Source organism: Aquarana catesbeiana, linkage group LG01, assembly GCF_042186555.1.
Source record: "Aquarana catesbeiana isolate 2022-GZ linkage group LG01, ASM4218655v1, whole genome shotgun sequence".
Taxonomy (NCBI): Eukaryota; Metazoa; Chordata; class Amphibia; order Anura; family Ranidae; genus Aquarana; species Aquarana catesbeiana.
Genome location: NC_133324.1, coordinates 215,368,169 through 215,383,649, shown reverse-complemented (window position 1 = coordinate 215,383,649; position 15,481 = coordinate 215,368,169). Strand labels below are relative to the sequence as shown.

Sequence of the window (15,481 nt, the reverse complement as noted above, 5' to 3'; positions counted from 1 at the left end):
TGTTCAGCTTTCTAGCAGAAGCGTGAAGGCTTTGTGCCAATATTGACTGGTATTTTGAACTGTTCATAATTCCCTCTACCTTGACTAAAGCCCCTGTTCCAGCTGAAGAAAAACAGCCCCAAAGCATGATGCTGCCACCACCATGCTTCACTGTGGGTATGGTCTTCTATTGGTGATGTGCAGTGTTGTTTTTGCGCCAAACATATCTTTTGGAATTTTAACCTTGGTTTCATCAGACCATAACATAATTTCCCACATGCTTTTGGGAGACTTCAGATGTGTTTTTGCAAAATTTAGCCGGGCTTGGATGTTTTTTCTGTTAAGAAAAGGTTTCTGTCTTGCCACTATACCCCATAGCCCAGACATATGACGAATACGGCAGATTGTTGTCACATGTACCACACAGCCAGTACTTGTCAGATATTCCTGCAGCTCATTTAATGTTGCTGTAGGCATCTTGGCAGCCTCCCTGGCCAGCTTCCTTTTCGTCTTTTCATCAATTTTTTTTTTTTTGGGGGGGGGGGGGGGGCGTGCAGATCATGGTTGTGCCATATTTTATCCATTTGATAATGACAGTCTTCACTGTGTAAAAAAAGACCTCTCCCGCGCTCAGGTGTCCATGAACTGGATATGTGGTGCAGCCACCTATAGAAGTAATGCCTAGCGTCTTGCAGCCCTCATTTGAACAATGGGTATTCAAGCTATAAAAAATCAGAAAAGAAAGAGGGCGCACCAACCTAGTGCATTACCACTGATAAACTTTAATGCAGCATAAAAACAGTAAAAATTATACTCACAAACGAGCTAATAAAAATAGCTTTCAAAAGGGCGCAAAAGCGCTGTTTCTGTGGATCTACACCCCAGGACCTGTTGCCGAGAGGATCAGACCGGTGCAAATGGCTGATTAGCCATCAGCCATTTGCACCGGTCTGATCCTCTCGGCAACAGGTCCTGGGGTGTAGATCCACAGAAACAGCGCTTTTGCGCCCTTTTGAAAGCTATTATTATTAGTTCGTTTGTGAGTATAATTTTTACTGTTTTTATGCTGCATTAAAGTTTATCAGTGGTAATGCACTAGGTTGGTGCGCCCTCTTTCTTTTCTGAGTCTTCACTGTGTACCACGGTTTTTCAAATGCCTTGGAAATTATTTTGTACCCTTTTCCTGACTGATACCTTTAAACAATGAGATCCCTCTGATAATGTGGAAGCTCTCTGAAGACCATAGCTTTTGCTGTAGGATGCAACTAAGAAACTGTCAGGAAAGACCTACTAGAGCAGCTGAACTTTATTTGGGGTTAATTAGAGGCACATGATGGCAGGTGTGTACTGACTCTTCTTTACTTGCTTAATTATGAACACAGCTACATCCCCAGTTATAAGAGGGTGTGCACACTTATGCAACCACATTATTTTAGTTTTTTATTTTTACTCCCCCCAACTAAAAGATTGCAGTTTGTTTTTCAACTGAATGGTACAGTTTATAGGTCACATTAAAGGTGGAAAAAGTTCTGAAATTATTTATTTTTGTCTCTTTTTTTACATCACAGAAACCTGACATTTTAACAGGGGTGTGTAGACTTTTTATATCCACTGTATACCTATAAATATTAAAGTGGATGTAAACCCGAATTTTTTTTTTTTATCATATTGTAGAGTATAAGATTTCCTATCATTTGAGCCCAGTCTTGCCACACAGAGTTAATCCATCTCTGAGCAATCCCCTTTTATTGTTCAGTGAGATAAAACTTGACAAACTGAGAAAAACTTTGTCAAATCCTCCCCCTTGCTGTGAGTGACAGGTGATTTACATCTCGTGCATTAGCCTAAGACACAGGCATTATTTTTTAATTCCCTCCCCCACTCCTTTTTTCAGCAGCTCTGCAAGGATTGGCTGTTCCACACCTCTGCATGATTTGGCATGCTGTAGTCATGTGGTTACTTTCCTGTCTTTTCACTGGATGTTAGAGATGATAGCAGAAGTTCAGTGTAGGAAATACACAGGAGAAAATGCATATTGACAAGGGGAGTGTAGAGGTGGGCGGGTATTCTACTGACATCACGACTCCACCCACCGAGCTCCAGACAACAGACCCACCCACAGAATCTGCAGTTTTTCGGGTCTCATAACAGACAGAGGGGAGACATTTGACAGGTAAAGATACATTCAGAAGGCATGTATATCCTTATAGATAACCCCTATGGCAGTAGTTTAGAAAGGATGACATTGGGTTTACATCCACTTTAAGTTAGATAATTCTGAATATGTGTTATGGTTCAGTAAATCAGGGAGTATTAAAGATGTAAGCTCAGCATGAAAGCTAGGAATAAGCATATCCAGAAGCAGGCCAGCAACGGCAACTTTCCTATTCCTCATATAACAGATAATCTATAGACTATATACAAATTAGTATTGGTATATCAGCACATAGTTACTGTAATCCACTGTATATGTACTTTGCATCCAGGAGAATGGGGTTGATTTACAAAAAGTAAATAGACAGTTCACTTTGCAAGGGAAGTTGCACTCTGCAAGGGAATTTTCCCCAGAGCTTAGTAAATAGGGTCAAGTTCTGCTGATTTCCATCATCCAATCACGTTTAAGCAAAAATGTTTTTTTATTTTTCATTTTTCTTGCATGTGATTTTTTTGGAACTTCAACTCATTCACTAAGCTCTGTGGCAAATTCTGTTGTAAAATGAACAGCCTATTTGCCTTTAGTAAATCAACGCCAATGACCCAAAATGTATTGAAGCCATAAGATCTGTCATATTTCCCTAGGCCTAACTCTCTTCTGTATAGCAGAAAAAAACAATACATGTTGTAAACCATATTCATTGCAATAACTAATACCATGCTGTTAACAAATTACATTATAATACATAAAAAAACTACATTATAATACATAAAAAATGACATTACAATAAATTTCATTATTTCATTCCAGCTTCCACAATCCATATATACGAACAAATCACAGACATGCTGGGAGATCTGTCTACAATGGCATATAAACAACTGAAAAATATTGCACAATTTTGCTAATAATGCGTGTATTACTAAAATAAGTCAGAAAAACATATATTGTTTGTTTAAGCTATATCCCAGTTAGAAAGGAGTGGTTATTAGAGTAAATTGGCTGGCAAGAAAATATTATAATGTTAATATATTATTTTATATGTAATTATATATTTAAAAATATTTTAATTATAATATTATAATGTTTTAATTACCGTGATATCCACATAACAATATAGGGTGGCAAAGTGGCTCTCCTGTGTCGGATCACGTTCCTAGTACGTGATCCGGCACTTGTGGGTAGGGGGTGCGTGCGCGCAGCCCCCCGTGATTAGACACAGCACAAGCCGATCAGCGGGTGCCAGCCAGTGTCAAAGTAACGCAGTGCCAAAAAGCAAACAATTGCCTAGTCATGAAGCGAGGTAAACCTTCTGGAGGTCAAGTGGATATACAGCAAAGTATTTGTATTTACTGGTGTTCCAGTACTGTTTTTTAAGCTGCTCTCAATGATGAACATTGACTGGTGGTATGTTGTTGACCACCGATCTGTCTCTGTTGCATGTAAAGGGTGGCTTGACCACAAAAATGACTGTCCAGAATTACAGGTAACACATACGGCAATTGATTTTTAATGGAAAATACTACATTTGGCAACTAGATGGGTATGATACTTAGCCTCATTAAATAGTCAAATGCAGTCATTCCCATTTTAAATCAATGATTTACATTCGAACAGCACAAGATATAGCCTATTTACAATAGTTTTTTTTTTTTTTTTTTCACAGATTGAATGTATGTACATTTTTTCAGGGTGAATGGCTATGCAAATTCTTTATAAATCACCCTCTTAAAATATAACTAAAGGTATTCTAATTACCCAAATCCCCAACGTCATTGGGAATGAATGTGAGGGTAAATCCAAACTTTTGAGTTGCTACCAGGACAGTAATATAGAAGAGATTTTCCAATGGGGATAGCTGTTCCCATGACAATTGTCTTACAGGGGATTTCCTTCACATTGGAAAGATATCCTCCCACTGTTGAATGTAAGTATTTCTATACCATACAAGAGGAACCTTTTAATAACATGCAATAAGGAAATCCCTACTAGCACATGTAGACATGTAAATACTGAGGTCTCACCATGCAAGCCCCTACATGTTTAACCACAGAAGAGGCATGTGTTGTTACTAATAGTGCTGGGACAGATGATAACTTAATATAGTACATTGTTATACACATATCAGCTGGCAGAAAGAGTTGTACTGTAGTTTCTAAATTCAAAAATGTAAAATCATGTATTATCAAATGATGCAATTAGGATAAACACAATCCAAGTAAAAATATTTAATAAAGTTATTATAATCAAGTCATATTCACTTTGGTATTTTTGGTATCATACACACGTACAGTACTTGATTCTTTGGTGGGATCATTCTGTCTGGTAAGTGGCTTTTGTCACCTAATCAGCACGGTGGTGGCATTTGCTTTGTGTGGAAGTCATTGATTTTTATCAAGACTATTTCATTGGAATCACATATGGGCAGTTTGATTTATTGACGCTGATATTCCTTCATACATCTTTTTTTTTTTTTACAAGAATTGTGGAACATTGTTTCCATTTTTCCTTGCTGGACACATTTGTTTTTCTACATATGGACTATTTGCAATAGGTTCCTTTTGTGTGTGTAAATTGTTATTACCTATGTTCATTGTTGTTTCTCTCATTTATAGTCATACTAATTGTACATATATACAATACATCATTGGGATAATATTTTTTATTTGATTTATTCATATTTTTTTAGTGGCAACATTTTTATTCACATATGAATGTAAGTCCAATACAGCACATCTTAATGATTGACTACACGTATTTCTTCAATATTCAAGGATTTTTTTGATAGCAGCAGTATTTGACTTTTCCTGATTGTTTTTATTGCAGCTGAGCGCACCTTTCTCATTACTTTAATAAATATTCACAGCCTTTGCCATGACACTTTCTACAACCTGAATAGACTCCACCTGTGGTAAATTCAGTTGATTGGACATTATTTGGAAAGGCACACACCTGCCACAGTTATCAGTGCATGTCAGAGCACAAACCAAGCCATGAAGTCCAAGGAATTTTCTGTAGACCTCCAAGACAGGATTTTATCGAGACACAGATCTGGGAATGGTACAGAAAAATGCCTGCAGCATGGAAGGTCCCAATGAGCACAGTGGCCTCCATCATCCGTAAATGGAAGAAGTTTGGAACCACCAAGTGTCTTCCTAGAAGGTGCCATCTGGCCAAACCGAGCTGACAGAGCTCCAGCACTTCTCTGAGGAGAGAGGAGAACCTTCCAGAAGAACAACCATCTCTGTAGCACTCCACCAATCAGGCCTGTATGGTAGAGTGACAGACATAAGCCACTCCTGAGTAAAAGGCATATGACAGCCCACCTGGGGTTTTCCAAAAGGCACCTGAAGGACTTTCAGACCACGAGAAACAAAATTCTGTGGTCTGATGAAACAAAGATTCAACTCTTTGGCCTGAATCGCAAGCGTCATATCTGGAAAAAAACAGGTACCACTGATCACCTGGCCAATACCATCCCTGCAATGAAGCATGGTGGTGTCAGCATCAGGCTGTGGGGATGTTTTTCAGCGGCAGGAACTGGGAGACTAGTCAGGATCGAGGGAAAGAGCAATGCAGCAATGTACAGAGACATCCTTGATGAAAATCTGCTCCAGAGCGCTCTGGACCTCAGACTGGGGAGAGGGTTCATCTTCCAACAGGACAAAGACCCTAAACACACAGCAAAGATGACAAAGGAGTGGTTAGGGGACAACTCTGTGAATGTCGTTGAGTGGCCCAGCCAGAGCCCAGACTTGAACCGATTAAACATCTCTGGAGAGATCTGAAAATGGCTATGCACCGATGCTCCCCATCCAACCTGATGGAGATTGAGAGGTCCTACAATGAAGAATTGGAGAAATTGCCTAAAAATAGGTGTGCCAAGCATCATACTCAAAAAGACTTAAAGCTGTAATTGGTCCAAAGGTGCTTCAACAAAGTATTGAGTAAAGGCTGTGAATGCTTATGTACATGGGATTTTTTTAGATTTTTATTTTTAATAAATTTGCAAAGATTTCAAACAAGCTTCTTTCACGTTGTCATTATGAGGTACTGTTTGTAGAATTTTGAGGAAAATAATTAATTTAATCCATTTTGGAATTAGACTGTAACATAACAAAATGTGGAAAAAGTGAAGCGCTGTGAATACTTTCCGAATGCACAGTATGTGATAAAATGACAACGGTAAGCTTCTATTTAATTTTTATGACCATGCACTGCAGGGAAAAAGTGTCATTACTAAATGCGATCAGGGCTTGTTTTGTGTTCAGTTTGCTTTGCCATGCGTAGTATGTGGGCATCCAATATTGTTTTCTCTCAATTTGTTATAGAGCCAGGGAAGCCTGAGGGTGTGTGTGTTGGGAATTAGCAGTCACAATTATTCATTGCTGAGATGAGCAAGCAAAGCATTAACTATCACCTAAGCGCTGATTAATCACAGCACCCAAAGTCAATACATGAAATTGCTTTCCCCTCTGGGCTCAGTTGGGGATTCTGTTTTATTTTTACTACACGCTGGTGAAATTCGGGAAGAGCTGACTACACACCATCTAAGATGGGTATTCAGGAATCAAAGTCATTTTTAGAATAATAACATTATATCATTACTGTAATACCTTCCAGAATAATAATCCTAGGTTTTCTATATAGTTAGGCAGTGTGTTGTCTTCTATCAAATAGTAAGCATTGTAACACAAACATACTGATATGCTTTCCCCGGTTCCATAAGAGGCAGCATGCACCATGGAGCATCCCAGGGTTTGTGTCCACCACAGAACATGAGAGCTTGGTCAGCATCCAACATAAGGCAATAGAATGAGATTTATTGCTTTGTCCGGGCACACATACATTTCAGCTGTGAGGAATATGGAGATGTTGGTGGAGGACTATGCCTGCCAGATTTTTCTCATACTTGTAAACAGGATTCAAAAGTTTTGGCAGTATATATGTCACCAGCTGCAATGTCTCCCAGTGGAAAATCCCGGACCTTGGATGTTAAGGTAATGGCCAGATTTTTAAACCAAGGCCCTTTAAGAATGATATGCTTATACATGGTTGGTTTCAACTAAGACAAGTCAGGCAACTCTAGTCGGTCCATATGTACTCTGAAGGTGGCTGCAATGTTGTGCATGTAAACTTTCAGTGTTTATTAACCACTTGCTTACTGGGCACTTAAACCCCCCCCCCCCTCTCCTGCCCAGACCAATTTTCAGCTTTCAGCGCTGACGCACTTTGAATGACAATTGCGCGGTCATACAACACTGTACCCAAATGACATTTTTATATTTTTTTTCACACAAATAGAGCCTTCTTTTGGTGTTATTTAATCACAACTAGGATTTTTATTTTTTGCTAAACAAACAAAAAAAAATGGAAAATTTTGAAAAAAAAATCATGTTTCAGAGTTTGTTATAAAATTTTGCACACAGGTAATTTTTCTCTTTCATTGATATGCGCTGAGGAGGCGGCACTGGTCGGCACTGATAGGCACAGATAAGGCGGCACTGATGGGGACAGATAAGGCGGTACTGATGGGCACAGATAAGGCGGCACTGATGGCAACTGATAAGATGGCCCTGATGGGTGGCACTGATGGGTGACACTGATGGGCACTGATATGTACCACTGATAGATGGCACTGATGGGCACTGATAGGTGGCACTGATGGGCACTGATGAGCGGCACTGATGGGCACTGGTAGGTGACACTGATGGCTAGTGATAGGTGGCACTTATGTGCAGCACTGTTGATGAGGCACTGATTGTGGGCACTGATAGGTGGTACTGTGGGCACTGATAGGTGGCACTGTGGGCACTGATGGATGGCACTGTGGGCACTGATGGGTGGCGCTGGTGGGCACTGGTAGGCAGCACTGTTGTCTACTGTTAGGTGGCACAGGTGGGCACTGAGGAGCTGGCGGCAGCTCTCTATGATTGGGACTGATGTCCCTCTCACGGCCGCCGGTGATCGGCTTTTTTTTTTCCCTCACGCTGTCAGCGCGAGGAGAAAAAATAGCCGATTACCGGCTCTGTTTACATCACATGATCAGTTGTCACTGGCTGACAGCTGATCACGTGGTAAGGGGTCGGGATCGACCCCTTACTTCGATCTGTGATCCAGCGAGTCTCAAAGACTTGCTGATCACAGAGCGCACCACGCACGCCCTGCAGGAGGTGCCCGGGCACGGGAGGAGGTCAAAAGACGTACTCCCGGCAAAGCAGGTCTGCGCTGTAGCCGTCATTCGGCTATAGCGCGGATCTGAAGTAGTTAATGTAAACCTTAACAATGAACTTCTCATATTGGCTCTTTTTTGGTCTATTAAATAGACCATCAAAAACGTTTTCTTTTTAGGTTTTTTACCCTCTGCTTTCACCTGGTGATCTGGCCAGTAATACACCTCCCCTATTTTTGGATGATGGAGCATAGGGGCACCTATGGACAGCAACTTTGTCAGTGTTGGGGGAGGGGACCTGTAGAGGGACTAGCACATTTAGATGCACTAACACATTGAAGCTGAAATTCAACTCACACTTTATAATCAGTTACATTAACAGTCATTTTCTTTTTGGGATAAATGGTTTACATTCACTTACAGCAGCATCCTTGTCTTCAGGGGACCTAGGGGACTGGACACTGGTGCCTTCTCTCTCATCACAGGGTGACCGGTCCCCTCATGTAGTTTGAGCAACCAATATAATGGCGTTAACACATTAGCGTCGGGGTAGCAGTGGGTGGCACTAACATAAATCAGCCAGCACATTTTATCTCTTTTCTCTACTCTCTGCCTAACCCATCTGACACAGTGGTGTGCAGGGAATGTGGATAGTAACAGAGGACAAGCTCACACCCTCGATACCACATGTAATAAATGACCAACCAGGGAACTAACATCCTAATGCATGTAGTTTTCTGTGTGCTAAAATGAGAAGAGGGAATTGATGTGCGGTGCCAGCATCTGCCCGTCCACATAGCCCAGTTAGAAAGGGTTGATATACAGTACAGAATGTGAGCGTTGTCACTCTAGGAAAGGAGGTCTGGTATTGGCAGAATGCCCAGATAAAAAAGAAAGGGTCAAAATGAAATGTTATTAATTCTTGCTTGGGTTTACACTCACTTTAATGACCTTTTCTGGGATAAAGTACTCATTCAGAAGAGCATGCACTAGAAACAAGGAGGGTTATTTTTCCTTACAACAAACACAGACAATAGCATTAATAGTTAATAATCAATGATAACGTTTCACAGAACACATCACAACAACCATCCATTTGATGCCATTCTCTAAATTACCTTTGCGTGGTCTTTACATGACACGGACACTTTTTATCACACTTCATCCCATAGAGACCTTCTGAGCACAGCCGTGTTTCGCAGTATATCCCTGTATAGCCCGGCTCACAAAGACACGCTCCGCTGATGTGGTAGCATTTACCGCCATTAACACATTGGCATGTCTCTGCGCAGTTCGCTCCGTACATCCCAACTGGACATTCATCTTGACATCTAAAACATTCAATATCAAAACTATGTTAGTAATTCTTTTATCTTCACTTTAATTACCCCTTCAACATTACCAGACCTTGCATAGACCACAGATCAGGCAGTGGTGGTATTCTAAATACCACAGCCTCTGCCAAGCAATTTTTTATCTTTTCCCTGAGATGCAGACTGCATGCTAGTGCACATATACTATATATTTAATGTGTAAAGTGTGATCTGAGGTCTATGCATGTGCTACAGCCAGGGCCATCCTCCTGTACCAGGCCCAGGCCCAATTAGCTCAATAGGGGGGCCCAGGAGTACCGGCTCTACTACCTTATCACTTGAACCAATCCTCCTGTGGCTCTCCCTGCAGAGCAGCTGGCTTCTCCTCTTCTCCCCCCAGTTGCACTGCAGGGACAGCCACCAGAGGATCAGCTCCAGAATTTGCACCCCCCCCCCCCGGCTCCCATTCCCTGCTTCTCTGACCACCCCTCTCCCCCCTTGTGTCCAGACCCCCCCCACCTCATGTAGAGCCGCCAACTTCTCCTCCTCTCCCTCCCACCGGCTTCAGCTGCTGCATGGCACACAGGGAGATTTTTCAGGATGGAGTGCGGGGCTGTTAAATATGTCATATTTATCAGCCTCTTTCTTCTTGAATTAGCACAATGAGTGATTGGTACTGATCACTCACTGTGTTTATTCAGTACTTAAGCATAGTAAACTGTCTTTTGCGTCAGTTTGTAAATGAACAGAAAGCCTCAGAGTGCTTCCTATTCATTCATCACCAGTGCAGCTGATATTTCACCAAAGCGCACCCATCAGGGCATTTAAAAAATAAAATTTTTAAATTTTAAAAAAATATAAGAAAAAATACAATTAAGGCCTCATTCACATGGGCTTTGTGTTCTGAAAAGCAATCACTCTTCAGACAGCATTTGACAGGCAGTGAGGAGACATATTGCCTCCTCACCGTCTGCTGTAACCCTGCAATAGCATACCGCAACCATGTGGCCGCAGGGCACTTGCAGAGCAGCATTATTCACTTGAATGGGTTGCATTTCACAGGGGGTATAGTTATTTCTGCATTGGCTTGCAGATGCTGCATATATTCACCCCCGACCACTGCCTCTTCCACTAAAGCGGGTAGTGCTTGGGGGTGGTAAAAGAGCAGGTCAACCGTGGGATTTTACTGCTCCTCAATCACACATGTGAACGAGCCCTAAGGGCTCATTCACACAGGTACTCTGGCCATGTGGTTTGCTCATGCGGCTAAAGACATCTGTTACTCTGCAGGGATGCAGTGGCTGTATGAACAGAGCCAAAGGTACTAATTTGACAGGCATGGGTGAGTGGCCCTGAATGCACACTGTCTATGTTTGGGGTCATACACCTGCACCCACACACCTGCCACAGAGCCCATGTGATTGAGCCTCAAGCATAGAGCTTTATTTATTGATTAAATACAATTTTATCTTTTAGATAGGAATTTTGTTGTGTTTGTACACACTAATAGTGATTTTAGTGTATTTTTAGCATGGGGGGGCCTTATCAGGTAGGCTGTACAGGACCCTGTGATTTCTAACAGCAGTGCCTATAGCACTAAAGTGATAATAAACCTTACATAAGCCCAAGGAAGTCTACATACAGCCCTCTCTCCTCCACAGCCTCCTAAAGTATACAGATCAGATAGTATTTCTTAGGCTCCAGGCCACAGGGGGCATAATCTGATGTCACACATTACACAGCACGGAGCAGAGAGCCCCTAGTCTACACAGTCTCATTGGGAAAAATATAAGGCTATCAATTACCTGCTAAGTGCTGGGGGGGGGCGATGTCACCATAAAGTGATAGATGACAGATGCAGACTGCAGGGGACAGAGAGATCAGCCAGGATCCACACTAGGTGCTATAGATTGAGGCAAGTACACTTGATCCTATATTTCTTGAATGTGTAGTTATCCCTTTGACAATACACAAGGACTGTGTACTTTCAGAGTGGGAGAATGTAATTTTCTCACCTTTCCCCATTGTATCCAGGGCTGCAATGACATTGGCCTGTGGCAGAGTCACATGTCCCTCCATTGTGGCATTGGCACTCCTGAGTACAGTTTCTGCCGTGACGACCCTCGGGGCAAGGCTGGCCACAAACTGTGCCCTAAATTAAAACAGAATGGTATCATGGAGATTATAAGAATTGTGAAAGCATTGAGGCAACAGCTAATTAAAATGAACGCCTGACCTCATAGATTTATAGCAATTTTCCAGAAGCACAAAATAGTACAAACTTAAAACTGACAAAGTCCTTCATTACAATAATGTAGTTTCACAGATTAGTAGATGATATAGTTAAAGCGGAACTTCACTCAAAACACAAAGTTTCCCTTTTCCACCTCCTACCCCTTTCCTCTACCACTTTTGGACATGTTTATTTTTCTGGGGGGAGTGGGTACCTGGTTTTGACAGGTACCTGCTCCCACTTCTGCTTGGATTGCCCCCTTCCCTTGGCCGACAGCCTTCTGCAACATGCCACAGGTCCCAGAAGGCTGCAGGACTTTACAAAGCACATCGCTCCCCGTGCATTTGCAGTTGTAAGCCGGATGTGAAGCCGCAAGGAGTCACAGCCAGCTTCCATTAGTAAACATGCCGACGCTGGAGACCCAAAGATCGGCGAAGAACTGGCCCAAGTGAGGACAGCACTGGATCCCTGGACAGATAAGTATCCTTAAATTAAAATTCAGCAGTTACAGTATATCTATAAGGGACAGCAGATGCATCAACTTATCGTTATGCTGCTCCTACTTGACTGTCTGATCAGCCGACTGGAGGCACTGAAGTGACCAAGTCAGCAGAATTAATTTTTTTAACAATCACCCATCAGAAATGTTGGTACCAACACCACTGTTCTGGGCTGAGAAATGGTCAACTATACAAATCGATATTAACAGAAGTAAAACCAGTAAGAATGTTTTTTTCCCCATTTTACAGTTATATATGAATGGCTAGAGTTAATTGCATGTTGCTTACAGAAGATTTACACTCTGTAAAGTAAAAGTATAATTGACTGTGTTCAATATTTTAGATTGTATGCCCAAACCTCCATTTGTACAGCACTGGAGTATATTAATAGTCATAATACAATTAGTTCAAAATGAATCCCTTTTGAAGCAAATAATGGAAAAATTCACCCTAGACATTCTGTTTAAAAGTAATTATCGCTTCCTTGGTTTTATTATAATAGAATCCCACTCCTTCAGGCAGTGAAAAGATTAAGAAAGCACTCTGCTGCATTGTGTCATCTAATTAATTACTATTTTTACCAAAGGTCATTGAGCATAACAGAAAAAGGGTTATTGACTGAATTAGTTAATTATCTTTATTGATCACATTTCAAATGCCAAGCTAGCCAAACCAGTGTAATAAGTTCATGGGACGTACCATCCATCCCGCAGGACATGAGCATTCTCCGGTGACGTGGTGGCAAACTCCGCCATTCTGACACGGGCATCTCTCTTCACACTGAGGGCCATGCTTACCCGGCGGGCAAAGGTCCTCACAGCTGAAACAACAGGATAAGCAACATGATTGGCTGTGCATATTGTGAATCTTATTACTACCATTTTAGGAGCCTACATTTTTATCACATTTTCCTTTTAGAAGATCCTGTTTAGATTTATTGGTCAGAGAAAAAACTGTTTTGTGATCTGCTGATTTCAATCTACATTGACTGAATTGTGTATTTTAATTTATTTATTTATTTATTTTGAGGTTCAACAAGTTTTTCTTATTCTTGCACCCTTATTTACAACCCCACACGTTATTACTGTAAGCAAAGAAAAAGTATAAATACTGTTCCTCAAAGATTGGTGTCTATGGCCAGCAAAAAAGACTAAAAAGGCCACACACATGGTCTAGTTCAGTGATGGTGAACCTTGGCACCGTAGATGTTTTGCACACTGCAGAGTGCATGAGCATCATGGGAAATGTAGTTCCAAAACATCTGGGGTGCCAAGGTTCACCATCACTGGTTTAGTTGGACAAGTTTGGAAACAATTCAACCACTACAATATATTAGTGTGCAGTAACCCATAGTGCTAGAACAGTAAAAAGATTTAAGATTCATCATGAATTTACCATACATTATCTAGCCCTCCCATCCCAGTTTCTTTACATGTCTACCAGTCAACCAAATACTTTAAAAAGGATCCCACCCACAAACACGAAGTCAACAGATGGGCTACAAGTTGAGTACAGAACAATGCATTTTTACCACAATAACAGAAAATTATCTAGCTTAAAATGGACATTTCTTATTATAAAACAAATATTGTGAGTGTTTGCAGTCACCAACACAGGGAAAAGTAGGCTCAGGAGATATCACCTTTTCCCTATTATGATGGCTGAAAATTGTTTTTAAAGTACATTGGATCCCATATTCGTTTCTATACAGACATCTTTCTTCTGCACATTAGGTGGTTGAATGTAAAATGGTTGAATGTGAAATGGTTGAATGTGCAGGCACCATGCCTGCTATACTTCAGTCTACTGTGGAGTACATAATAAAATTGAGTAGTAGGTTCAGCCATGTGTTAATGTTTATTTCTATGGATGGGCAGCATTGAGGAAAAATAATGTCACCGATAGCTGATCTATAAAGGAATAATAGTTATCAGAACAGGATGTACTTCCATGTCTGATTGATGTATATGGCTGCCATCTCCCCACCTTATCGTTTGTTGTCATTTCATGCCCATGAGAATTTGTATGCTACTGTGGTAGGATTTGCTGATATCATCATTTGGAAAAGTAATCATGCTTGTTGATGAACACATCATATAAGGATTCTCATTTAATTCATACTTACAATGCACCGGTGTATCCAGGAGGACATCGGCACTCTCCAGTTACATGATCACAAGTTGCTCCATTTTGACACTGACACTTTTGTTGGCAGTCATTTCCATACGTGCCTGGATCACAGAGAGCCTCGCAGCGCCAGCCCTTGAAGCCAGAAGCACAGTGACACGCTCCTGTAATGGGATTGCACCGTGCGCCATTTTTACATTGACACCGACTACTGCAGTGTGGGCCCCAATGATCAACATCACAAGCTGCAAAATAATGATGAAAAAAGAAGCTGTTTGTAACATGTTTACAGGAGGATGATGGATGACAGTGAAAACCCCAACTTGCACTCAGTACGTGACTTGATCAATAACATATCCTGCAACAATGCAACTCCAAAAAATTGGAAGGATTGATTGCAGGATATCTGGAGCTACTGACTAAGCAGGAGACAGTATTGGTTGTTGAAGTATACCTGTCTCTGAAAGAGCAAGAGCAATCATTATTAATGAGACTCAATAAAAAGTAATTTATGAAAGCTCATTCAGAAAAAATAGTAGGGTTACTCAAAGTAGCCAATCAGATGGCAGTTACAGCCTATCTGCACTAATTATACCAAATAGGACCACAAAACTGGTCTATTTATATATGTTTTTATATTTTAATAACAGGGGTTAGGTACAGTAATGCATAAGAACCAGTTATATTTTATGTTAATGAAGTCGATGAATGATAAACTATTTTGATTGGCTGCTATTGCAGATTTTCCTTTACCTGAAATAAACCCACCCATGTTGTAGAATAGAAAATAGTCTATAAAATGTATGTTGCAAGGTAAACTTGGGCATCATAACTAAGATTTTAATTGGAAAGTGAAGTCAGCTTTAATAAAAATGAAATAGATAATAACAAAATGTATTTTTTGTATAAATAAGGAACTAGTTAGAGGAAAGAAAAACAGTATAAATTCACGTTTTATTTCTTTCAACGGGGTAGATGAGAGAATAGCACAAAGCATTACTT

At 40.9% G+C, this 15,481-nt stretch overlaps 1 protein-coding gene across 2 annotated transcripts in view; it reads right to left on the bottom strand.

Annotated features, from left to right (window-relative positions):
• MEGF10 (multiple EGF like domains 10) overlaps positions 1–15,481 on the bottom strand; it is a 211,011-nt gene that overhangs the window by 63,916 nt on the left and 131,614 nt on the right. For both annotated transcript variants that reach the window (XM_073624959.1, XM_073624949.1), the window contains exons 6-9: positions 14,478–14,724; positions 13,052–13,172; positions 11,635–11,771; positions 9,425–9,637 (exon numbers count right to left, since the gene is read on the bottom strand). In XM_073624959.1, coding sequence (XP_073481060.1) covers positions 9,425–9,637; positions 11,635–11,771; positions 13,052–13,172; positions 14,478–14,724 — 718 coding nt within the window. The remainder of the gene's footprint in view (positions 1–9,424; positions 9,638–11,634; positions 11,772–13,051; positions 13,173–14,477; positions 14,725–15,481) is intronic.